Source organism: Mirounga leonina, unplaced genomic scaffold, assembly GCF_011800145.1.
Source record: "Mirounga leonina isolate KUSES-001 unplaced genomic scaffold, KU_Mleo_1.0 Mir_128, whole genome shotgun sequence".
Lineage (NCBI taxonomy): Eukaryota > Metazoa > Chordata > Mammalia > Carnivora > Phocidae > Mirounga > Mirounga leonina.
This window is the reverse complement of record NW_023270320.1, coordinates 6,206,726-6,232,753: the sequence shown is the minus strand read 5'-3', so window position 1 is coordinate 6,232,753 and position 26,028 is coordinate 6,206,726. Positions and strand designations below refer to the sequence as shown.

The following is a 26,028-nucleotide window of genomic DNA, read 5'->3' as shown; positions in this document are numbered from 1 at the left end:
TATCTATCTATCTATCTATCTATCTATCTATCTATCTATCTATCTATCTATCTATGTATTTATTTTTTTAAAAGGTTGGCCAGTTTGATACTTGAAAATTATACTCATTCTCATTTTAATGTTTCTTTCTTTGGTTATGAGTGAGTCTTATTCTTTCCCCTTATCTGCTCTGTGTCTAAGAGAAGATACTTAGCTCCTTTGATCCACAGTCGATTTGAGAGGTGACTGGAATGCTCCCCCTCCAACTCAGAGGATCCCACTGTCGCGAGGGGGGATGCAGACTACAGCCACTGGTGCTGAAGCCAGGAGACTAGTGTTCCCATCCTTGTCCTGCTGCTGGTTCCCAGCACGTGCCTGGGGAAGCTGTGAAACCAGGGAAGCAGTCGGTGACGGTGGGTCATGTCCAGTTCTAACATGCTGGGGTTCTGTCCTGTTTTATTCTCCTTCGATTCTCCAGTGGCAGGACCTCCACCTGAAGGAGAACGTCCCTCCTTCTCTGTTGCTTCTGTCACGAACCTTCTACCTGATAGATGTGAAGCCAAAGCCGATTGAGATACCACTAAGCGGGGAGGTGAGTGCCCAGGATCTGGATTTCCTTAACTGGGGCCTCTCCACAAATGTCTTATTTCCTCTTACAGTTAAGGTAGACATTTCTTTTGGAATATCTTTTGGCATTTGGTCCAGTGGGCTTTAAAATCTTTAAAAAATTCCACAAAAAAATTAAAATTGCTAAAACTAACTCTAGCTATAGAGCTTTTACTGTCTTTGTTCCAGCTCGATTTAGGAATCCAGTTTATTCTTTCTCCTTAACTATCTAGTCTTCATTAGCAGACTCTTGCTCTTCTGAAACTGAATGGTTCCTCTTCTTTCGTGTCTATTTCATTTGTCCAGATTCCTATTAATTTTGAAGCAATGAAAGGCCAATCTAGAATATAAACTTTTTGTCTTCCTTCCACTCATTTCCTTAATCATTTTTTGTTGCCTTTAATTCAACAGCTTTTTTCCCCCCCTCCTGGCATTTTACCAAAAAGCTCAGGATTAGCCCAATCACTAGAGCATCTTGCTCTGGCAGAAGGGGCCTCTCACCTCTCTACTTTGTGGCTTCATGTCTAAGTCAGAATCTGTATGAATGAGAAAGGAGAGACCATTGTGGAAGATGCTGCACATGTGGTTTAGTAGATGAAACTAAGTTCTCTGAAGTGGGGACCCATCATTTTTAATTTAGTTATGCTAGTGACTCCTTGGACAAGCCAAAGGAAATGATATGAAGTCCAGCATGACAAATGTACTCCAGGGAACACCCTCATGCTTTGCCTTTCCATATTTCCAGAGACTAATCAGATTTGGGCTTTGTCTGGGAAGGATTTGAGGGAGAGTGGGAGCAATTTTGGAACCCAGACCATCTTCTAAAAGGCAGCCTACCTGGTTCTTACTCTATCTTTGGTCTTTAAGACAGACCAAATTTGTCATTCTTAGACTGTTCTCAGAAGCAAGGAAATCTTGGAATAGCACAATATCTCAGAGCTAATTTTGTGTTCTCAGAATTATTCTAGAGGGGCATAAACACTTCAGCCAGATGTTGCTTTTTGGAATGTTTGAGAAAGACCTAGAAATTAAGGACAAAATGACAAGCTCCTCGGCATTTTATTGGTTGTTTTTTTTTTTTAAACCACATTTTTAAACTTCTGTTTTCCATATATACAAAATGAGAATAAGTAGCATGCTAGGTTCAGTAAAGAATTTAGAGACGTCAAGTTAAATATACTTTAATTTTGGATATATGTAGCTCTTTTCCCTCCCAAGTACACAAAGCAATTACTTATTTCCAAAGAGCAGTGACATATTTACTTTTTAAATCTAATTATAATTCTTGAAGATAGGTTAGCTAGCTATTCTCAAAATACCATGTCTTCCATTTTCCTCATGTTGCAGGAGCTTCTATTAAGCAGCACCTACCATTTTAATAAATCAGAAAAACTTATCATTTATTATTAGACACCAAAAATGATAAAGATGTCAATTTTGAGTAAGTTATATCAATGCTGTTAGAAGCTGATGAGTAATTGAGAAAAGGCAACCTTCTTTTGTCAGACTGAAAACAGGACTAGAATTGGCAAATCAGGAGCTTGTTAATGGCTGAGGACTTTTTTTTTTAAATTTATTTTTTAAGTAATCTCTACACCCAACACTGGACTCGAACTCACAACCCTGAGACCAAGAGTTGCATGCTCCACCAACTGAGCTAGCCAAGCGCCCAGACCGAGGAGTTTTAATACTAGAATCTCATTAGAGTGCAACTTTTGTATGTAGGGAGCTCAAAACTCCAAGATAAATAATACTAAGTTGTTCCTTCAGGGACATATTTCATACGTTCTCCTATAGGGCATAGTTGGAAGAAGTTAGGGATTTAGTGAGTGGAAAGCAAGTTGTGCTAGAAAGCATTAACTACTGTAAAAATGCTTTCGAGTTTCAGGAATAGCAGAAAGCTGATGTTCTTATAAAATACTTCTCTTCCTAGTCTCCAAAACCAGATATTCCTGTGGAATCACCTACTTCTCCTGAATCTAAAGAGACGCTGGTGGATTTAGCACCTTCACTGAAGGGAACTAAGGTTAGACTATTACTTTTCATTTGATTAATTAGGTTTAAAAATGAAAATAAGTTAATTTATCCATTTTTACCTCTCTTAGTGAAACTGAATTTCAATACAATGGTGTTCTTTAATCAGGACTATTTATTGTACTATCAGATCTGTTTCTTAAAAAGGTCAACATTTGGCTCTATGTAATTAGGTTCCAGATTTAGCCTCTTGAACCTGTGAGGGAAGATGTGGTTGTTTCACGCTCCTGGTGGTCACGGCAGTGTGACTATAGATCGAATACCCATTTTGTTTTAAATCAGTAACCCAACTCTCAGTTCTGCTGTTCAAGGATGAAGAATTTATACAGCTGCCGCCCGTTCCCTCGTCCCCCACAACACCATCAACGCCTATCCCATTACCTAAAGGACCCATCACTTCTGCTAAAGAAGCTGTAAGTATCTGAAAAAAGAACACATTTTGTCTCTAGTTATTTTTAAGGGCAGTGAGAATCTAGAGTTGTTACTATTGCAAAACACCTCATGCTTCTTCCTGTTATCCAAACAGGAAGTTGTAGGCTGAACTTTCGTCGTTTTATAACCACTACATTTTAAAAACTCAATTATCCAAAAGCAACCCCCCCCCAAAAAAACCCCCCAACTTATCAACCAATGCAGTTGTGGATGAGGCCTAAACATGTGAAGTCTAGAAGCTAATTACAATATAGGCAGATTCTTATTTTCTTTTGTGCCAGATGGAAATAGTCCCCATATGTTGTGTATTTCACACAGGCTTCAAATGTCAGGAAATACTAGCAGGAAAGCAATTTAAATCTTAGGAGAAATGTATGTAAATAAGAAATTACTTATCTATCTGCTTTTCCCGTTTGGATGAAAGAATTTGGGGCGGGGGGGTCATGGGAGAGTTCGACCAGCTCTACTGGCCTCCGAGGGCCGAGGAAGAGAGCTGGCCAACACGCAGACGCCCTGGGGTGGACACCCGGGGTCCTTGCTGGCAGGTCGTCTTAATTTTTATTATCGAGGTGAGTTGCATCCTTGGATTTGACTTTGTGGTCTGTCATTATTTGATTAAGAAAATAGAAAAGGGACTCCTGAGGAGCTTCCACATCTCACTGCGGGCAGTGCCTAAAGTCCTTACGTTTTGTACCCAGACGCTCCAGGCCAAATCACAAAAGACAACACAGAACAGCAAGGCGAGTTCAAAAGGAGCATAAGGACCAGCGGAGGATGAAGCTCACTGTCGTCAGCTCCTGCCCGCAGTGGTGGCATCCATATAGGACCGCCCAGCTGAGACGCTCTGTGTCTGGTTTAAGCAGAGGATCAGCCATGTCGTCCTTGGGATATGCCTTTGAGGCCTTGTACCTGTTCCAGATGATGTCAGCAGTGAGACCAAGTTCAGACCATTTAGAAATATAATTGCAAAGCCAACTTCCTCTGTACCATGATGTTATCCCACTAAATTGTGTGTAAAGCCCCCTCCCCATGTTATTTTTGAACAGCTTTGTATTCCTGTGCGTGTCCTTTAAGGGAGGAATTTTTTTTTTTTTTTCTTTTCATAATGGAATCAGCCTGGCACCTTAGATTCCTCGAGTAAGGACTTGGAAACTCCAAAACCATTGTGAGACCACCTAACTTTTTCAGGGATCCATCAGTAGGAATAGTGCCCTGGAAGCAAAGCACCTTAATGAGATGGAATGGAGGTACTCCCCAGTAAGGCCTTTCTGGATCTGAAGAAGAAAAAGCTTTGTGGAGAAGAAAACGGGGAGCTCGGCAGACTGGTGATCAGCAAGGCCTGGCTGGTGCTTGGCTGTTGGGAGGCCCCGCCTTGGGGCCTGCGGGGGCTGCAGGATCTGGGAGGCTGCCACTACTCCGGGATGCGGGGCTTTCGTTAGCCACCATTTTTCCAGGAAACATAATTAAGGGTTTAAGACTTAACCATTTGTCTGTGCTGGGTGTATGTTTTCCTGGTCTGTTTGTCTTTCACCAACAAGACCATTTGTTAGTCATCGGGGTGGTTAAAGTCTGATATAATCCCTTTTGCGACCAAGTAATGAGTATTATGTTCAGATCCTTATGTTCGGCGTTTTCAGGATGGTCAGTCCTGAGAAAACTTAACATAATACCTTGCCATGCAGCTGACCAACAGCTCTCTTCCCTCGGGCAGTGCTTAGAAAGAAGGTATTTTGGCTTGTGGGTGATGAAATTGGTCTTCTCTGCTCGCTGTAAATTGAAAGCAGTTAGAGCGGAGTCATTTAAGCCAAGCGCAACCCCAGTCTCCCTCTCTGGGGTCACCCAAGGGAGGACTGTCGTTGGCACTTCCCAGCAAGGATCTGTACTTGACAATGTTTTTTAGGCCTCCTCTCCACCTTGAGGAAAAGCCCGACCGTGGCCTGCTAACGAACTCCAGTTCCTCGAGAATGATGAATCCCTGCTATGCAGCGTTCAGTGGATCTCGCCATTGGCCTAGCAAGGTGATTCACAATAAATTCTCCCATTTTTAAAATGATGGGTGTTTATTTTAATTAGCTCACATTTCAAGTGTTGAATGTGGGCAAGGGCTTAGCTGCTTAACTTGTTCAATCCTGTTTTAGCTGAATGATTCATAAGTACTACTGGGCTGTTCTACAGTTCTTTCTGGCTTTCCCTACAAGGCGGAGTGGGAATGCTTAGGGCAAGGGGCCCCTGGTCACTTCTGGCCCCAGCTGGCCCTCACCCACTTTTTTCTACATCTAGGCATCTGAGACACTGGACATACTACCCTTCTTCCCATTCTTAGGACAGTAGCTCAGAGAAGTCTAGGATGTTTCTTTGGTCTCATCACCTAGAGCTCTTGGCTGTTGGGCTCTGTAGGATTGTTACATCTAGGCCCGCGCTGAAACCGAGCTAGTGGTGTTCTGGTAAACGGTTAACAACCGACTCTGGGTGGGGGACAGGAAGTGCCCTGATTGGTAGCATTTGACTTCAAGCTGCCAACAGGAGGTCACTGAAGAGTCAGGAAGAGGTGTGCACCATCAGCTCCAGCACACCACGGACCCCAGCCCTCCGTGAGTAACAAGAGACGAGGCGATCGCTGGCAGCATGTCCATTAAATGTCACTTTTACACTCCAACACAAACATCTGGGAGGCGGTGTCGTATACGTGGCCCTGAATGCTCTTAGGTGCCGGGCTGGAGAGAACTTGCCCCGGACTGACTCTTCCTGAACAGCTGGGTTCTTGCTGACCTTCCGTCTCCCCAGCTCTCCCCAGTGGAGCAGTGGGGTGGGGGGCTAGGCTAGCTTGCTACAGAGCTTTCTCCTGCCTTGCAGATGCCTAGGCCCTCGCTGTGCCAACTGCTCATCTCCTCACTGGGTGTGGTTTTAGGCAGCTTCTAAAATCAGGCCTCGGTGGTGATGTCAGATTTGGCCTGCATCTCACACATAAGTTTTGCTACAACACGGAGGTGTTGGTGGTGCTTGGTATTTATGGACCCCACGCCTGTGCCACGTCTAATTCTGTACTTGTCATTACAATACCAGTCACATTGGTGACATCAAATAAATACACTGTAATGCTAAAGATTTCCCAGTCACCACCAGTTAGTTCACAGTAGGTGAGGTCAGACTAATGGAGCTCCGAAGGAGACTGGCGCATCCTCCCCGCCCCCGCCGACGTTGACGGAGACCTTGGCCTGCTGTCGCCCCCCAGTGGCGGCTGACAGGCACTGCGGCTTCGCTGTCATGGAGACCGATTTCTTGCTTCGTCTGAGGTTCAATCTTTCTTACTTGAGGATCGATACAGTACATTAGTGGTGCCAAGGGACTGATGATCCCCAGTCTATGGCAATTAGAAAAAGGTGGAAAGGCAGTATTGATTAATGGTGTGATGATCCCAGGCCCTAATCTTTTAACCCTCCAAAACCAGACAGATTCAGTGCCTTGACAGCACGACGTCTTCATTAGATAAACTGGATTCCTTTCCTCAGGAGACACAATCTGGTTATCTAAGTAAAACGGCCATTTCATTTTCCCTCAGGTCAATTTTACTATCTTTTATTTGACAGCCAGCTCAGTCTCTGGGGAAATTTGTGGGCGATTGGAGTAGTAACAGCAAGGACATCACAGTTATGGTAACAGTGCCTTTTGGTTCTCCAGCACCTTTCCCAAAGGCATGTTAAAAGCCCCTTATAGATCCTCCATCCCTCACACAACATTGTTTCAAGGGAGGGCTGAGGCGGAAGTGATCATCAGTATTTTACAAGGAAAGACACCACTCTACGGTCTCAAATCAAATGATTTTAAGAGCAGAAATTCATTTCCTGGCTCTGTTCACCAAATTACGCCTTCTTTAAACACAAACACAAACTGTAATATGTTGACAGACGCATATTTACAGAGAGACACAAGGATAAGAGAGAAGTTTACAACAGCGGCCAACACTGCAACTGCCCCCCAAATAGCTAGCTCAGAAAGGAAACTTAAAGCAGCAATCCCGTTTGCCCTGCAGAAATGAAAGCAAATCCGACTTTCTTCTGTATTTCGCAGTAATCCCGCAAAGAGTAAGCTTTGGGGGGGGGCAGAGTACTCGCAATTTCAGGGCTGAGGTTCTGAGGAGGGATCCACATGTTGAGTGCAGTGATCACCAGCAGGTGGCAGAGAAAGAAAATTTCCAAGCAGCCAAACACCAAACATTCAGAGAATTTTTCCCCTTTCCTGGGGGATGGGGTGGAGTTTGTCCTGGAAGAACTATAGGAAACCAAGATCTGCGAGAGTTCTAGCAAATGAAGTCTGGTCACAGACACAGGAAGAATGGTGGGGTGGGGTGGGGGGGTGGGAGAAGCATGACCAGAGTAAGCTGGGAGACATGAAGCAAGGGGCCCGAATGTCAAACTGATCTTAGGTGACAAGTTTTCCTTCACGTAGAAGTACAGACAAAACCGCACCCACATGAAGGGGGAGTTGCGTATCTGGGTTTGAGTTTCTGCAGGCCCTGGGTCCCCTAATCCGTAGCTTTCCTCTTAAATCCCTCTAGCTCTACCCCTTGGCTATTCCCAGGTAGGCCCCCAGCCCCCCTTCTGACCCTCCCACCCCACCCAACCCCACCAGTTTCCGCTGAGGAAACAATCTGTGGTTGAGGGTGGCGGAGCCTTGGCTCGGGGCCCAGAGCCTCGGGTGCACTGAGGTTCCTGCCCACCACACACGGTCATCTCTTCCCGCCTTTCCAAAAAGCATCGGAGCGGTAGGAGGTTTGTCCCGGGGGAGGTCCCGGTGCAAGACCTGAGGGGAAGCAGTTGTGAGGGAAGTGCAGGCAGCTGGGGCACCCTCGGGACAGACACAGCCCCAGGGCCCACGAGGCTCACTCCTTTCCAGCTGACATTCTCTCCCTTGTCCCCTGTCACACAGCCCATATAAAAATGAAGCAGCAGCAATTTTTATTGAGGGACCTAAACTGAAAATAGGTTTAGAACATAATTTAAAAAAATAAAACAGCAAAAGTAGCAAAAAATATATGACCTTTTTAAAAACATTTTCCTTTTTTTTTTTTTCTTTTTTCTTTGTTTTTAATATATAGCAACTGATGCCTCCCAGCCACCAGGAGCATCTTACCCAGTGGGTTAATCTCTGGTAACGACCCTTTTAAAAAGACATGTAAATATATACTCAGATTTATACACTTTGTGTTTTCTTCATAGCTATGTACAAAGCCCCCAGTTTGGGGCTGAGCCCCAGGGCCACGACACTGCTCCCAGCCTTTGCCTCCCCAGCCTCTGGTACCAGGTATTTGGTCAGCAAAGCAAATTAGCATCGGAATTAATAAGCCACTGGCACCATCTATCTGGGGCAGAGGCTGCCCTCAGCCAAGGCCCAGAGCACTCGACCTCCCCCGGCTACGGCTGCAGCCCTGAGGACGAGGCCCCCGCCCCCAGAGCTCAGGCTTAGGGGTCCACGAAGCAGACAAAACCAACACAGGAAAGCTCCGTCAGCTCTCGCCCAGCTCTGGCCCGCATGCCTGCTCATCTCCCACTCCCCAGCCCTCCAGGCACTGCTCTGAAGTGGCAAGTAGCGGGGAGGGGTCTTGGTCCAACAAGGGGGAGGGGACGAAGTGGCCATGAGCAAGTACCTGCCTCTCTGCTCCTCTCTCACACAAGCAGGTTGTGAGGAGGAGGAGCAGGAGGAAGAGAGGTGAACTCCGTGGGGTAAAGGCCTCAGGTAGGCAGCTAGCTCCTGCCGGCACGAAAGGGGCAAAGGGGCAGGCAGTGAGTCCCGCAGGGAGGGCTGGGGGATGAGGGACACAGCGGATGACGGAGTCTGGGCAGGGGGGCGGGGGTGCTAGTCAGCGTCGTTTGAGTCCGCCATTGGCAAGCTGGGCTGGGTGTCGGGGCAGACAGGGCTCCTCCGGCAACGGCTCATGAGAGAAGACCGAATCCTCCCCCGAGGAGCAGGTTGAGCTTCGGGTGTCGGGAAAGCTCGGAGAGTACTGGTCCAGGGGCACGGACAGGTCCAGGTACTCCTGTGCAAGGAGAGACAAGTGGTCTAGCATTCTCCGCCCCGCGGCAGCGCTCACTCACAGAGGTGCACCTCGTGGACGGCGACCGGAGGTCTGGGATAGGACAGCCTCACCTGGTTGGAGGTCAAGGCCACAATGCGGTCCAGGTCTTCCACCAGCTGCTTGAAGGTAGGTCTCTGAGAGGGTACTGCGTGCCAGCAATCCCGCATCATCATGTATCTGGGAGAGGATCGTCGAGTCAGGGGAGGAAGGACCAGGCAGGGCTGCTTTATCAAGCTAAACCCCGTTCTCCTTCCGTTCTTCCCCCAGGGCCTGGCCCAGGACCTCAGGTGTCTTCCCATGCTTACAGCTCATTGGTGCAGTTACTGGGCTTGTCCATCCGATGACCCTCCTTCAGCAGCTTGAAAAGCTCCTCCACAGGCACGCCGGGATATGGGGAGCCTCCCAGGGTGAAGATTTCCCACAGGAGCACCCCAAAAGACCAGCTGTGGAGGAGCACAGAGCCACCGGGTCTTATGGGCACAGAGCCAGGCCAGCCTAGAGTCCTTTCCACCCCCTCCCCAGCATGTCATCCTGACCCCACCCCCCAGGGCGTCATCCTGACCCCACCCTCCCCCAGGACAGACGCTTACGGGGGAAAACAGGGGCTAGTGCTGGCACTCACACTGGCCTTTCAACCTCTACCAAGTGAACAAAGGAGGGGGACACATCCAATGTTTTGTTTTGTTCTCTCCGAAAGGGAAGGAGACCCCCGTCGATCTCGAGGGACATGCAGGACTCTACTGTGCTGGAATTTTCTATTCCACGTATCCCGGGCAATTGCCTCTTTCAAACTCACACGTCGCTCTGGTGGGTGTAGATCCGGTCAAACAAGGCCTCGGGAGCCATCCACTTCACAGGCAGCCGGCCCTATAAGCGGCACAAGGGATATTGGGGGTAGCCCAGGCCCGGGCGATGGGGGGACAAGCGGGGGGCACACACAGGACTGGACATGGGGAGGACACATGCTCGGCTTGTCCCACCGCACCGTCTCTCAAGCAAGGCCAGCCGTGCTGGGTCCCAGCCCGGAGATGGAAGTAGGAGAAAGCCCAACGGAGTCCTGGGCAGAGGACCTGCGGCCGGTTCTGTCCCAGCACTTACGTTGGTTGTCTTTTTATAGTAGTCGATGTGGTGAATGTCCCGCGCGAGGCCGAAGTCTGCGATCTTCATCACGTTGTCCTCGGTCACCAGCACGTTCCTGGCGGCCAGGTCTCGGTGTATGCACTGTGCACAGAAGAAACGGGACGCAGGTGAGGGGTGGCCCGCCGTCAGCCTGCCCCGGGGCTGCTGCTCCAGCACTCGAGCCTCCTCCCGCCACACCACGACCCCTCGACCTTTCCAGACTGCTGCTACGAGGTCCCTCTCTGCCACTTCAAAGCCAGCCATTCGAGCACCTCCAGCTCCAGGCCCCTCAATCACCGTAGCAAACCCTCTGTGTGGGGCTCTCTTGCCGCTCCTCCCAACTCACAGCTCTGGACCCGCACCCAGGAAGGCTGAACCTGGATGCTTCTGTCCAGTCGGGGGAGGTGGGTGCTCTCAAGCGCTGGCCCCCAGCTGCAGCACATGTGCATCGGGCTGGGGCTCAGACGAAGCCTCCGTTTATCGGAGCACCAACACTGAACTTCACACCGTCACACGGGACTTCATCGTGCCCCATAACCAAGCCACACCATAGGGCTTATCATTCTTTCTTTGTATTTGGAGATCTAGAAGTAGCTGCCTGGGGCTACCCGGAGAGTGGCAATGCAGTCTGAGCTGGCTTTCCGCACTCTGACGCCCCTGAGAGCCTGAGACAGCACGGGTAGGCGGTGCTCCAGACGATGCAAAGTTGTAACCGGAGGACAAGGGAGGCTCTGTTCCCACCCCGACCTCACCCAGGGGAACCCTCAGGAGCCATACCTTCTTGGAGGCGAGATACTCCATGCCCCGGGCCACCTGATAGGCGCAGGACACCAGGTCCTTGGAGGAGAGCTGCTCCTCTGGGCTGTGGCTGGGGTTGTAACAGTACTCCAGCCCAGGAGGCCTCCGGGCCTGCAGGTACTCCCGTAGGTTGCCTTTGGAGGCGTACTCCACGATGACGTACAAAGGACCTGGGGGTGCGTGGACAGACGGGCCGTCGGTGAGCAGGCAGGTGCTCAGCTTCGCCCCCAGGAAGCCCCACCCCCAACCACACACCACAGGCCTAACTGCACCTTTAGGGAGCCTGGGAAATTCACTCCACTACCCCAAAAAAGCTAGGGAAAGGATTCTTCCCAGCATACTCCAGGAAGTTCCCGAGCAAACCTGGGGGTGGGGGGGAGCCCTAATTTAGGCCACAGTGACTCACCTGGTTCCACCCCCACACTATGTGTATGAATCTAGATACCTGTCTTCTCAGATGAACACCAGACCCCGAGAAGTAACTCCAGCTACTGCTAAACTGGCCTCTCCTCTTAACCCCCTTCCCTAAGCGTCACTGAGATGCCTGGTCACTGTTACTATCTTCTCCCTGACAGACACTGTTATCCGAGTGGGAGGCCCAGGTTCTCGGCTGAGACCCTATGCTGGCAGGGGCGGGAGAGCCGGACTAGCTTAGTGCCTACCGTCCTGTGTGCAGGCCCCCAGCAGGTTGATGATGTTCTTGTGCTTCCCGATCATCTTCATCATCTCCATTTCTGAGATCAGGTCTGACAGGTCTTTCTCTGTTGCGTCCGCTTTACACACAAACCGGGAGGGCATGAGACTCATTTACTTGGAAGGGAGGATGAGAGGAGGAAAGCGAAGGGAGTGGAGGATGCTCGAGGAAGCCCGGTTTTCGGGGACTTGCTTCTCTCTCCTCCCCATTTCACACCCGAATTGGTTTTCCCTTCCCCTTTATGAGAGTTGTTGGCAATGTGTGCTAGTGTGTGGGGTGGAGGACAGGATGGGAAAACCCAGCTAGCAATGGGATCTAGAATACACCTGCCCACAGCCCAGACTGATGCCAAGGAACTAAGGGAGAGCGTGGCCATCTCAGGGTTCAGAATGATGCCCCTCCATACCCAGGAGATGCTACACAGGCCGTGTGGCAGGTGTGGACCATGACAGGGCACCGGAGAGACTGGTGGCCCAAGGCCCACAGTCTGCTTGGACAACGGCGGGTTTGTTTTTTCAAGGACAGAAACATCACTTACCCTTCAACATCTTCACAGCCACTTTGGTCACACGGTTGGGTTTGTCCTTGTCCAGCCCAATGGCCTCCGCCAACACCACCTGCCCAAAGCAGCCCTCTCCCAGGGGTTTGCCTAAAACCAGCCTTTTGGGAAAAGAGAGGGTGGTGTGAGATGGGGCTGGTAAAATTTCAGCCTGGAAGGGCCATCCTGTCTCCACCTCTCCAAATTCCACCCAGCTGAGAGCAGAAAGTGTCAAACTGTTCTTTCTGGATGTATCTGGTATCCCTTCACTCCCAGCGGGGGACTTCCTCAGAAAGTTGAGAGTTAAAGTATTACCTGTCTCGAGGCAGCTCCCAGCGAGGGTCTTCAGGAAGCTCGTATTCAGAGACCCCAGCCAGCATGGGGGTTCCACTAGAGGAGAGACGTGAGGGCCGAACGAGCAGAACCCCAGAGTTCATGGATGCACTGGAATCCGCCGACACCTACAGGGAAGCGTGGGGTCACCCTTCTAGCGAGGATGGGGTGGGGGAGGGGGCTGGGGGACCGAGCCACAGAGGATTCCTGCAACTCCTCCTCAGGGCTTTCCGCCGATGGCAGAGGTGTGTATCTGTTATCTGATGTTCTTTCTCCAACACAGAGTGGCAGAAAGACCACAAGAGGTCTGAAGACCTAAGTTCGAAAACGGACTTATTTTTGCCGCCAGCTCCCCTTTCCATTCATTTAACAGGAGCAGACCAAATCTCCCTCTTCCAGACTGACATTTTGTAACCTATCATTGCAATCACAACTCTATTGTTGTCCCCATTCTTTGTGAAAACCCTGCCTCAGATTATGCATTCCTTTTTTTTTTTTTTTTAAAGATTTTATTTATTTCAGAGAGAGAGCGAGTGAGAGTGAGCATGAGCAGCGGGGAGGGGCAGAGGGAGAAGCAGATCAGGACCTGTGTGGAAGGCAGACACTTAACCAACTGGAGCCACCCAGGCGCCCCAGATTATGGATTCCTAACTCCCAAAGCACCCTCCAGAATTAGCCCAGCTCCAAATGAACGTTCCCTCCTTTCACACGCCTTCACCCTCTGTTCCATTTCCTTGGATGAGAGGAGGGTGGCATCCTGGCACCTGACTCAGGTCCTCTTCTCTGCTCTGTATCTTTGTACCTCTAACTGACCCTCGGGGACCGTTCAAAAGTACAATATGAGTTGCACATTCAGCCTGGCTAGGGCTTTCTCCCGATCCACATGCCAGGTGAACAGGGGGCTGGCAGTTGGGGTATGGTGGGCATTCCAAATTCATGGGCTAGAACAGCCTGGAACCCAACTCTGGAGCACTTAGGACATTCTACTGCCCCTGGCCCAAAAGCTAGAAAGCAAAGCTGGAAGTGGTAGGCTGGGGACAGAGGAGAGGGCAGGGCATTTGAAGGTCCTGGCGGCGGCCCCGGGGACACAGGGAGAGGAGCTGATGCAGGGCGTGCAAATCCCCTATCTACTTTCTGTTACCTGTCTGCGCAGAGGGATGCTCTTGGCTAGCTTGTGCACGGCCATCTGGCTGTGGAAATCGCTCTTCTTGGTACCACTCTTCATCTTGTAGATGATGACAGACCCCACCATGCAGGAAATGAGGAAGGCCCCCGTGCAATAGATGATGATCTCCAGGTACAGGGGTGAGGTCATCACTGCTGGCCTCTCTTCCAGGGCTGAGTCAGTGTGAACAGGGTGTTAGCAGGCTCTGAGGGCCCAGACCACTAGGGTCCCAGCTTCATAAGAAAAACAACCCCCATCTCCTTTCCTCTGAGAATTTTCAGGGCAGAGAAGAACCAAGCTGGGTCCCAGCTGGGACTAAGGTCTGTCACTGAGCAGATCAGATAGCATATGATCTCTGAATCTTCCCGATCCTGACTCGAATCCCCCAAGGGGGATGGATTAGAACTATCTTGCCACGTGAGGCCCATCCTCATTCATTCAGGAGCCCGCCTTGCTCAGCGGGACTGCTGGGATCCACGGGTACTCGGTACCCACAAGGGCTTTCTCCGTCTACTCATGGAAACCCGGCCCTTCTCAGCAGAGCCTTAGTCCTGCGTGTTTCCACCTATCACATGGGACAGACGAACCACTTAAGAGTCTGTTGTCCCTGACAGCCCATGAACACCTTCTCCATTTCCACATGCCACAGCGCCGGGCATACAGTGACACATCATGAGTTCAAGGCGGGGGGGAGACCCAGTCTGTGTCCTGGGTCATCGCCTTCTGCCTATGCTACCTATGTCAGGTCAGACACGTAAATATTTGTACCTAGCTAACTCCCCAGCAAAACTAGCTTCATTTCCCACCGCATCTAGACTGCTTGAGAGGAGAACATCCACTTTGCCACACTTAGGAATCCTACTCAGGCCCTAACTCCTAAAACCGAATGAAGAAACTGGGGAGGGGGCACTGTTTTATTCTCTTCTTCCACCTTCTGTTTAGAATCCAGCCCGCTCCCGCAGAAGCCCACCCAGCTGAACCCACCCTTCGCTTGCACACGTGAGGCGGGGAGGCTTCCCCCCCGGAGTGAACGCCCCTCTACCTTGGATGGCATTCTTCCAAACACCAGCCGGCCACAGAGGCAGGCGTGCCGGGGACCTCCCCGGAGAGACACTATGTGTGACCCCAGATGGAGCCCAAAGGAACCCCCGGAGCCTGACAAGGAGGCAGCAGAGCTAAGAACAGGAGGAAGTGTTTCTGTTTTTCTCTCTCCCCAGGATGGACAAACAAAGACAACCAAGTGGGAGCACACACGGGACAAAGACAGTGATGGGGTAAAAACAGAACGCTTCTCTGCCTCAAGCAGGGGTGCTGTCAGACCCTGCTGGCCAGGCAGGGCAGAGGAAGAGAGAGGGAGGGAGAGGAGGGGAGTGTCAGCAGCGACAGGAATAGCACTGTGCCCAGACCCACGTGCAGGACACTCAAGAGGCAGCGAAGACCAGCCCACCACCTGAGCAGGCTGCAGGCTCCTTCCTTCCCAGCCCAACACACACACCTCCCCTCTTGGGGGCCAAAGAGGATGCAAGGGCAGCACGGAGTGGCCTCCAGAGTCAGTCCTGACTTAATGCTCCAGTTCCCGCATCTGGGTGGAAGCTCTCCTCCGAGATCAGAGGATGGCAGGGTGGGCGGGCACTGTTCCTTACAAGCAACAAGCCCCTCTTTACAGAATGCCTACATCCGGTTAGAGGAGGCCTGGGCCTCTCTTGAGACCTCTGGAGCCAGCAAAAAAGGATCAGACAAGTTGGGGAAGGCTGCTGGACCCAAGGAGGGAAGGCGCCTGCCCTGCAGGAGAGCCCAGCTGCAGGTTAACTCCAGATTCTACGCATGCATTGCATTGGCCAAGGGGGAGAGCCAGATGCAGGTATATAGGTGGGAGGCCTCCGTGTTCCTGCAAAATGAGGACAGCTCCCATGAGAGCCAAGAGGATTCGACCCTCAAGCTTAGACAAATCGCCAGGGCCACCTGCTGGCCCCTGGAGCCCATTCCTCTACCTCTCCTGGCTCTGTGTCTCCCCCAGCCCCACAATGCATGCTCCCCCCGTGCCCGTGGCTAGGGCAGGACATCGAGAGGAGAAGTACAGTGTATACCTTCCAAAACGGTCAACCATGCAGAGTGATGGGAGAGTCCGATAGAGTTACCCGCCAAGCACGTATACTCCCCCGCGTCCTCAAAGGAGACATTCCTTAAGTGGAGCACTTCCATCTCTTTGTCGGTGGTATTAACTCCGGCAGTCTAGAAGAGACAACGGAAGCAAAATGGACAAGCACAGGACATGAGACCTCTAAGAGACACAGAGAAAGGGATGGAGGAAGAGAAGGGGGGAAAAACCGGAGGAAGGAATGCTCCGCAGCGTCTCCTTTGCAACAAGGAACACACAAAAACCACCAGGCAGCGAGACCTGTTAGAGGAAGACAGTGAGACCCTGAGGGAGGGGCTCCGCAGACCTGAGCCGCCGCTGGCTGGTTACGACCCTTCACCAGACGCTGGCAGCCCCTGGCCCGTCCAAGCATGCGGGCGGGCGGCGGGCAGCATGGAGAAATGCGGCCCGGCGGCGGGGGGCTGTTTGGTTTCAGGTAAAGTCAGAGGGCACACACAGGAGGGATGGATGGGTGCTGCGTCATGCGTGCACGCTCACGCGCGCACACGGCCTGCCGCTCTGCAAGGGGAACCCCGGCCCCTTCCCGTCTCCACCACTCAGACTCAGTCTGCACTGTCGTTCAGCACGCGGCCGGTCGGTGGCCCCAAGCGCACACACAGCCGAGGGGCACACACGAGGGACGGAGTTTGACACCGACACAGTACCGAACCAAAGCAGCCTCCCAGGCCGGGTATTTTTCCATGGCTCTGGGCTCTAGAAATACAGCAAGATAACAGGGAGAGTTGGGTGCTGGCTTCCCCACCTGCCCCAGCAGCGTGGGGCCTGAATCAAACTCCCAGCACGGGGCCCCATCCAGCTCCCCATTACCTTTTGCCACAGGTCTGGTGACAGTGAGCCACGCAGACTGGTTAGCTTCACCAATATAATTGGAAACCTTACACACATACTCCCCGCTCTGGGCCTCTGTCACATTGAACAGGGTCAGCACCTCCGCATCCGAGCTATTAATCCCCGAATGCTAGAACAAACCAACGACAAGCCAGTCAGTGGGGCACACACGGAGACGTGGCCATACTTTGCTCCCACGTAACGTTAAGGCAGGCCCAGGGAGCTAAGGCAAGGGAGACATTAGTGAGACTTATCATCTTTCCCTTTTTAGGAGGACAAACCAAGTTGACTCTGAAGGCCCAAAGCATCTGACTGAAAAATGAACTTAAAAAGAAAATCGCTGCCCCCAGTCACACATTCTGTCTGTGTCAGGCCCACTCCTCCAGGTCTGGGGCAGGCATTGTGAAGGGAGCTGGCGGCCACGGGCCAAGGCCATGGCCTCATTTTCCAACACAGCGGTTTCAGCACCAGTAGTGAAGAGAAGGCATGGCCAGTAAAACTCTGGGATGGCCAAGCCAGGGGAGGAGGAGGTCTAACTCTGGGACCAGGAGGTAAATCACGTTCCCAGCCTCTGGTTACTTCTTGTTGCAAGATCCACTGGGGGAATTAGGCAATTACCTTCCCTGGATTAGTGGAGCATTTGGGGACAATGAAAGTCTGGGAGTGAGAGGAAAAAGGAAGAGAAGGCCATTACTCCTGACGCTGTTTAGAATTTACCTGTGGCATCTGCTTTTCCAACTCTACCTAAGAGTTGTGCCCTTATCATTCACTCACTTGCCAGAAAGGACGTGACTTGGGAAATAGGGCAGAATCTGGCAAACGCTTGCTGGAAAGGCTTTGGTTCTGGGCAATGGAAAATCAGGAGTCCAAATGCCTTCCCTGAGTAGCTGACCCAAAAGCCTGAGCAAAGTCACTCTCAAGGCTTAGAAACCAGCAGTGGCCACCCCACCCTCCCCACTCCCGGCCTTCGGTTGCCACTGCACTGTCACTCTGTGACCTGTCACTAGCTCTGGGGAATGTGGCTAGGTCCCTATTTAAAACGGAGCAGGTGCCTGAAGGTAAGGGATGCATCCCGGTCGCCAGCACCAAGCCTGACCATAGCAACTTGGGCCCAGGGAGATACGGGTCTCCTTCCCGGCACCCAGCCCACGGAGACTGGGGCCAAGATTACCTTCAAGATCTGGACATATGGCAGGTTGTCTGGACCAATCTTACTCCCATTCACCTCGATGTGCTTTAGCCACTGGATATGGGGCTGTGGGTCACTGTACACCTTACACATGAACTCCACATTGCTGCCCAGGGCCACGGTCTTGTTGGCAGGCAACCCTGCCTGCAGGATGGGCCGGTGAGGGGACCGCTCTGTGGAGGAAGAGAGAGGAGAGGCTCGTCAGGCCCCGCCATGGCCCACTCCTGGCTGGGATGCTGATAGAGAGCGTCTCAAAGACCACCAAGGAGAAGTGTGCTCCCCCTTGGCTTCTCCACTGGGCAGGAGCATTTCCAGGCTCTGCTGAGCCTTAGCCCCTCGACTCTGAGCTGGGAGAGGGAAGAAGGTCCTAAACGATGAGGAACTCCCTCCGCGAGGCAATGCATCCATTTTCACAGGCACCAGAAGTCTCTCTTGCCTTAAATGGAGACCCCTAGAACTTCAGTCACACTCCCAGACCTCCCTAACGAAAATCACACAGAGTCGTTTAGACTTGCTACTCAAAGCGTGGTCCATGAGCACCAGCACCGGCAGCACCAGGAGCTCACTAGCAATGCCCATCTCTGGTCCTATCCGGCTGGCCCAGAAGCTTCTTTTTATACCATATCCTTAAAGCCAAGAAGAATGCTGGCTGTGCAACTCTTTACCTTAAGACCTCTAGAGAATGAGGTCAGAGCCTCCGAGAGGAAGAGGCTGCCGTAGCAGCACCGAGAGGCGTGCTGTGCTTTCTAGCGTTTCCTGCGACGCCCCGCAGTCAGCACGGGTCTGGAGTCTTGCACTAATGAGCCTCAGTCTGCTCTTCCGTAAAGTGGGAAGCCCAGCGCCGACCTCACGGGGCCCGTGAGAACTGCCGGGCGTCAGGCGCCCAGCAGCAGCCACCGGATGCTCTATGTAACCCCCTCTCCTGTCACCCCTTGCAGGAGACTAGCCACAGCACCTTCCACCTTTCAGGAGTCACAGCAGCGTCCAATCCTCTCAACTAAATGCACAAACCAGGCACGAAACCGGCTTTAGGCGACAGAGTTGATAAACCCCCGCGCCGGCCTGGACCCTATGGCTGTTTTCTCAAAGCCCTGCTCTCTTTCCTTGAAGCTCCTTCGACCCCTGTCGCTGGTGCCTTCTTACCCACGACGTCGAGCTGGTAGGTGTGGTTAATGCTGCCATATTCGTTCTCCACGATGCAGGTGTAATTGCCCTTATCCGAAGGCACCACGGAATCCATTATGATGCTCCAGGTGGCGTAACGGACCTGAGGGGAAACATGCCAGAGAGCTCCATTGCGGGTCTGGAGGAGAATGGAGGCAAGAAGCTGCATGGAGGCAGGGGTGCCCGGTGGCACTTACCCTCCAGTCCCAGCCCGGAGCGCACGGCCCCCGCGGCACAGCACGTGAGCCAGGACAGGGCAGAGACCGCCTCCCCCCCAGCCTCCGGTCCACGTGCACTGAAAGAACACATCAGGCAGACGGGCAGATGGGCATGAGGAACTCTGGACGTCTGCCTGCAACAGCCAGGGCCGTCTGCGATCTGACCTATGTGCCTCCTGCATTCTCCCGAATGCACCGGGAGCTTCCCACTCTGCGCCTCTGTTTGCATCCTGGGCTGGAAGGGCTCCCCGCCAAGAGTTCAGCCCGGTCTGCCCCCGACCTCTTCTTGCAAAAACCATCTCCTCCAGCCCAACCTCGGGTCAGAATGGTTCTCACTGTCCCTCTGTGCCCCTGCTGAAGCACTGATCAAAGCCTGCCTCTCGTGACAGTGTTCGAGGACGCCTGCGCTCCTGTCAGACTGGAAATTCTCTGTGGGCAGGAGTACTGCCTCGTACCACCCGTGGTAAGTGTTGGATAAATTAATTTAATATGTTTCCCTGTTTTTCCTCATCTCTGCTTTTCTATTTAAAGATTTTATTTTATTTTTTTCTTTAAGCAATCTCTACAGCCAAAGTGGGGCTCGAACTTACAACCCTGTGATCAAGAGTCACACGTTCACCAAGTGAGCCGGCCACGCACCCCGATCTCTGCTTTCTCCGTACAAGATTAATGGGAGAAGAGCAGGGAGGTGAGATGGGATAGAAGGATGATCAGAGTCTAAAGAAGGGATTAAGGAGGAAGAAGTTCTTGCTAGAGTCGCAGATGAGCAAAGGACGCAAACAGACAATTCACACAGCAGGACATGGAAATTGCTTATTAACATACGAAAATTTGAAGTCTGCTAACAAGCAGAACAATGCACAAGAGAGAGTGAGGTACTTTTGTCATCGAAGTTGTTGGCTCAGGTATGGTAAGCCTGTCATTCTCATACTCTGCTATGGGAAGATGAATTAATTTTTTCTTTTGGAAGTAATTCTTACCACAATAAAATAAAAATAGGAAATAAAATCATACCCCAGCTCGTTAAATCATTCCCCATTAAAGCAAATATCACAATAAATAATATAGCACATCTTCCTGATGTACTTGGAATGCTACTGCCCAGTACACTTTCTGGAAAGACATGGGTTCAAGAAACGTTCATGTTAGAAAAAAATAAATGAATGAGTAAAATTACCTAATTACCGGGGGAGAAAAAGGTAATGGGAAATATGCACTAAGGGCTTAAAGAAATGCTTATACTTTGGTCTAGTAACTTCACTCCTAGCAACCTGTCCTGGGGAAGAACATTTAAAAACACTGACAAAGATTTATGTACAAAGATACTCACCACAATATAATGTAGAATAGTGAAAAACCAGAAAATGACAAATATCACAAAACAGGTCATTACATCATGAGACATTTTAATAATGAAATATTATGCAGTCATGAAAAATTATCTCTCAAACACATGGCAAAAGACTCATAATGTTAACAAGTGACAAGAAAGTATATATACAATGTGATTATATAAAAACCATATACATAGAAAAAAGACTGAAAATTTTTTTTATTTTGAGAGAGCGAGAGCAAGCGCGCGAGGTGAGAGGGGCAGAGGGAGAGGGAGAGTCTCAAGCAGGCTCCACGCCCAGTGTGGAGCCCGACGAGGAGCTCGGGGCTCGATCTCACGACTCTGCGGTCATGACCTGAGTGGAGGCACATGCTTAACCGACTGAGCAACCCAGGTGCTCCAGGACTGAAGATTTTAAAGCTTCATTTGCAGTTTTTTGTATTTGAAATTTTTCTAAAGTACACTGCTTTTATAGTTAGAAAGCATTAAACAATTAATGACATATAATAAGGATTTTCCAAGGAGCTTCTCCCGTTCCTCTTATACCGACTTTCAAACACACACACACACACACACGTACCTTGTAGCCTCCAATCCTGTGGTCAGGTTTGAATTCTTTGCCATTTTTCAGCCAGCGCAGTGTGGGGTTGGGAGTCCCACTGGAAGGGCATTTGAACTTCACAGTCTTGGCAGCTGGCACTGCGTGCAATTTCTTTTCCATCTTTTCTGGGGATGTCCAGTATGGAGCCACGGCTGCCCAGGGAAAGCCAAGAGAGACAGGCAGGGGGCCAGTCAGGCTCAGGAGCAGGGGCCCAGGCCAGGACCTGGAAGTGCCCCGCCTGCCTGCTCAACACCTGTCAACAGTGCCGGCTCTAATCAGGGCACCCCAGGGACCCCGTGGCTAAACATCGGGACCCCATGTGCCCTCTCCGCCCCTTCTCCAAACAATCATCCCAGCCTCCCCCTTCCCACTCAAACCCAACGCCCGGCCCGAGGGCAGTAAGGTAGGAAACAGTGTCTCACGCATACGGTTTGGTTTGGTGTTATCTGTCTCTTTCTCCTCTGAAGAGGAGTCATCATCATCATCGTCGTCCTCCGAGGAGGGGAGAGCATCTATGGGAAGCAGAAAGGGGCACTGAGGTCCCTTCGAGGGAAAAGGGCTCACTAGATTTCCATCCATATCAACAGCCGGCCATGAACATAAAGGCCAGTCCAGTTACAGATGAATGCAGATGCCTGTCCCCATACTGGACCCCAGTCCCATTCTGCCCTTCGTGACGGTCTCTCTGTGGGACGGAAACGGTTTATTTAAGAACTGCAGGCTCTATGCCTGTCCCCCGCCTTCCCCATCCCAACGCGGTGCCCCTTTCTGTCCAGAAGCCTTGAGACTGGCCAGTTCCATCAGGGGCAGCGGGTCCTCTTGAATTTAATTCCACCTTGCATTCAGAGGTTCTCGCAACTCAGCACCACCCAGAGGTGCTGGGTCTCAGGACCAGCAGCCAGGGAATCTGTGTGTATCCTTCTTCAGAAACCCAGACAGATCTAGGCACACTACAGCCAGAAGCTATTTCTATACCATCTGGGAAAGAACGGGCTGAACAATTCTAGTTGGGATTTTTCTACCACGCATGTGCGAAGGCTTGAGGGTTGCCCCTCATAACCAGAGCAGAGAGGGAGCCCACCACACTAGTCCGCAGTTGCTAACACCTCTCCGCAGGTATCCGCCCCTTTTAAAAGGCTTGACACACATGTGGTCACCAAGCAGCGATCATGCCAGGTCTTTTCCCAGTCCCTCCTAGTGCTTTTGGGGGTCTGGAGGGAAATAAAGGAGGCAAGTCCTGCAAGTGGGGGCAGGTTCTAAACGATACCTGGAGGAGAAGCGATGCCCAGCCCTCACCCTGGGCTTTCCACACACTGTGTAAAGAAAATTTCAGCTCTTCTTTGTTTTACCCTAGAGTTGTGTAAAAGTCGTGTTCTAAAAAGTGGCAGAGTCCCAAAGTCACAGAGCTCTGGGGTTCCCTGGCTGCCCTTAATACAGCTCCAGAAGGTGGAGGACAGATGTTTTCCACAAAGTCTGGGAATATGGTGGTGCACTGGATCCTTTCCAATCACAGCAGGGACCCACCTCACCACATATTCCGGGGCTCTAACCCCCGAGCCAAGTACCAAGTCCAAATGGCAAGGGAATGACAGAATGGAAGCTGGCCCAGTCCCAGGCAGCACCTGGAGATCTGGGCAAGTTATGGTGGAAAAAGATCAGTGTCTTACTGACCCAAGCACATGAGCAGTCACTTCTGAGGCTGATCCTGGAAACCCAGATCTCTGACCTGAGGCCCTGACCACCCCCAGTCACCCCTCTGAGAGCGAAGCCACGTGGCGGGCGCGGAGCAATGTTAGTGGGCAGCAGTTTCCGAAGCAGAGTGGGGGCGGGGCAACCCCCGCCCCCGAAACTGGCAGAGAGGGTGGGAAAGCTGGATCTGGGGAGAGGGTGAGGGCAGGCTTGGCTACCAACCTGAGACGTTGACGGAGAAGTAGGTGGTGTCGCTGCCCGAGGGGCTGCTGGTCACGCAAGCGTAGAGGCCGGAGTCAGCAGGCACGGAGTCCCGCACCTCCACCTCCTCCCCTGTGATGCGGGTACGGTTGCTTTCCACCAGCTGCACCCCGTCCCGCAGCCAGTTGATGCTCTGGACATCGTCCCGCAGCCGACAGCGAAGCTGCAGCAGGTCACCAGGGTGGACCAGGAAGGACTCCACTTCCACAGGGGCTCCCCAGGGCTGGGCTGCAGCCACCCACGGGGGAGGGGGGGAGGGGCCAAGGGACGGGGCAGGAAGAGGGGGAGAGGGAAGAGGGAGAGAGACAAAGGGAGTTAGGCTAGCGAGCCGCACTGAGCCGCGGCATCCCAGGGGCTACAGAGCCAGGAGGCGGAACTGGAATAGGGGTCAGTGGGAGACAGCTGGCTACCTGGAACCCTACCTCTTCTTCTCTACCCCGCTCCCCCCTAGGGCAAAAGAAGGAAGAGGCAAAGCCAGGAAGCAGCCACAGCAGCATTAAGCAGTTGACGTTTCATTTCCCTCCATCCAAGGGGAGGGGGGGAAGGCCAGCCACCCACCCCCGGGCATCTTTGTGTCCAGACTGCCCCTCCCTGCACACTCGGTTCTTTGCCAAGAATGGCCACTTCCCAGGAGAACACCCCATTTCCTTTGGGCTAGGCCAGCCTCAACCCTTTCCCTAGTAACAGCTGAGCAAACCCTTTCCCTCAAAAATCTAGCAGCCCCCACCTAAGTAGAGAGAAGGTAATTTGTCAACAGGGGATCCTGGGGTCAAGTGATTCAGCAGGGAGGGGTCTGGCCCTGCAGTGAGTCAGATGTATAAGATGCATATGGGAGAGAGCCGGCGCAGGGAGAGGTCAGCTCAGGGGAACCTCTAGCTAACAGGTGTCGGGCCAGAGGATGCGGAGCTTTTGACTTTATTAGGAGCGGAGGCCGGCAGCTGCCACCAAGCCCACACTTGCTCTGGCCACAACAGCCCTTGCACACAAAGCTCCTTTCTCCTCGTCCCACTGCTGGGCTCCCCCTTCGAGCCCCCCGCCTCCCCCGCCCCCAACACACTGTCACGCGCATTCACTCCCCCTCACCTCTTTCCCTGGATCCCGGGTGCTCCCCGGCTCCCAGACCCGATGCGACCTGGTCACCCATCCATCCTTCTCACGACCAGCAACTGGGCATTGGCACTGACAAAGAAGGCCACCATCCCAGACAGTTCCCTGCTCTGAGCACCCCCTCTTTACCAGGGGGAAATGCAGCTTCTATTTCCATTCAGGATGCTCATGAGCGCTCCCTCCTGGTGTCGTCCGCCAACTGTCCATCCCCCACCAAAAAGTGCCCTTGTTTCGGCTTGTATCTACCCCCTGACTTAGGTCTCCACAGCCCTGGGAGCCTTCTTTCTTTCTCACCCCCCTCCCCCCACCCCGCGGTTAACCATCAGGGGCTCAGCCAGGACACCCTGCAGGTCCCCAAAGCAGGACTCTCTGAAACACACGCTCCCTCCAGTCCCCGCGCCCCACTACCCCCTTCAGGGCCTGTGTCTGCTGGCTCACAGCTACCCTCCAGTTCTCTGCCTGGCTGGGGACTCTGCCCCAAAGCCTCTTCCAGCTCCCAGTCTGGGTCGGGTGCCCTCCCACTGCACCTGTCACACTGAAGGAAAGTTCCCTTTCTCGACTGAGTTCCGAGGGTGGGGACGGGTCGTATTTACCTTTAAATCCTCGGCAACCAGTACGGCAACCAGTAGGGTGCCTGGCACATAAGAATTGCCCAATAAATACTTGTGAACAAGCAAAAAGGACACAGGCACTGTCTCCTCAGCATCTTCCTTTCTAAACTTTCTTTTCTCCTTCTCCAACCCTCACTATAACCAACTCTGACGTTTATCCAGGTTTCTGCCACAAGCCTTACAAATGAAGAAAATGAGTGCCTTGGGCCTCAGCCGGCCCCAGGGACTAACAGCTTTTTCCTCAGGGGGGCCAAGGCAGTAGGCCCTGACCCTCTTCAACCCAAGAGCTGTCTTAAATACTGGGTAAATATGAGTCATCAAAAGTGGGGGTGCTACTTCAAAAGGGTTTGGAAGCCACTGGGCTAACAGTCATCTGTATTTTTGTGAAGGAGGTCAAGAGCAACACCACAAAGGTGAGCAGACCACATAACTGATTAAAAATAAGCCTTTTGGTTCTTAAAAAAAGTTATTCTTTCCAATTTTAATGGTTTGTGGTTTTGCCAAAAGAAGGGAGAAGAAAAGCAGTTTAGACTTGACCCTTAAAGAAAACATCAGACACTCCTATTGATCAAATCTCCACTCCCTCCAATGACCTCACTGATTAAATATTTTGCAGCTCCTGATCTGTACAAGCTGTTGGTCAAATAGTCAACTTGGTAAACTCAAATTCTTAGCCCCTGGCATCACAGCCTATTTTGACAGGTCCTGGGGACAAAGAGGTGGCGAGACAAGAACACAGGCAATTCCCCAAGAGAAAGTAGCAAAGGGACACTGGCCCTGCTGAGACCAGCTCTGGCTGATTCTAGCTTGAATCCCTAACTTCCCACTTGTCCCAACCAGGATGTGCAAACACAACTCGCCTACGGGGTGTATAAGAAGCCTCAGGACCAGCTTTCTTTTCCCTGCCGCTGGAGTTCCAACTCACTCGGATGTTCCAAGCCTCGGTGCGCTCTATCCCTTTATTCCTCTGATCAGGATCCTGCACCATGTGTACGATACAATCAAAACCCTTGCTTGGCATTCAAGGCTCTTTGAAATCTGTTCCCACCTCCCCACGTAGCCTTCTTCCTACCTTCCACTTTAAGGCTGGCTGTTCTG

The 26,028-nt window shown here is 51.8% G+C and overlaps 2 protein-coding genes across 10 annotated transcripts in view; one reads left to right on the top strand and one right to left on the bottom strand.

Moving 5' to 3' along the window:
• LETM2 (leucine zipper and EF-hand containing transmembrane protein 2) overlaps positions 1-3,850 on the top strand; it is a 17,172-nt gene extending 13,322 nt beyond the window's left edge. The window contains exons 8-11 of the mRNA XM_035004018.1: positions 458-571; positions 2,519-2,611; positions 2,931-3,032; positions 3,750-3,850. Coding sequence (XP_034859909.1) covers positions 458-571; positions 2,519-2,611; positions 2,931-3,032; positions 3,750-3,812 — 372 coding nt within the window. The 3' untranslated portion in view covers positions 3,813-3,850. The remainder of the gene's footprint in view (positions 1-457; positions 572-2,518; positions 2,612-2,930; positions 3,033-3,749) is intronic.
• Positions 3,851-6,611: 2,761 nt separating this feature from the next.
• The window catches only part of FGFR1 (fibroblast growth factor receptor 1), a 48,879-nt gene continuing 29,462 nt past the window's right edge, over positions 6,612-26,028 (bottom strand). For 2 of the 9 annotated variants that reach the window (XM_035004009.1, XM_035004016.1), the window contains exons 3-18: positions 23,174-23,440; positions 21,685-21,774; positions 21,242-21,414; positions 19,090-19,213; positions 17,929-18,119; positions 15,859-16,003; positions 13,742-13,944; positions 12,589-12,734; positions 12,274-12,395; positions 11,704-11,814; positions 11,021-11,211; positions 10,223-10,345; positions 9,921-9,991; positions 9,430-9,567; positions 9,196-9,301; positions 6,612-9,085 (exon numbers count right to left, since the gene is read on the bottom strand). In XM_035004009.1, the coding sequence (XP_034859900.1) occupies positions 8,909-9,085; positions 9,196-9,301; positions 9,430-9,567; positions 9,921-9,991; positions 10,223-10,345; positions 11,021-11,211; positions 11,704-11,814; positions 12,274-12,395; positions 12,589-12,734; positions 13,742-13,944; positions 15,859-16,003; positions 17,929-18,119; positions 19,090-19,213; positions 21,242-21,414; positions 21,685-21,774; positions 23,174-23,440 (2,378 nt within the window). In that variant the 3' untranslated portion in view covers positions 6,612-8,908. The remainder of the gene's footprint in view (positions 9,086-9,195; positions 9,302-9,429; positions 9,568-9,920; positions 9,992-10,222; positions 10,346-11,020; positions 11,212-11,703; positions 11,815-12,273; positions 12,396-12,588; positions 12,735-13,741; positions 13,945-15,858; positions 16,004-17,928; positions 18,120-19,089; positions 19,214-21,241; positions 21,415-21,684; positions 21,775-23,173; positions 23,441-26,028) is intronic. The other 7 variants (XM_035004010.1, XM_035004017.1, XM_035004011.1 and 4 more) reach the window with 6 other exon arrangements.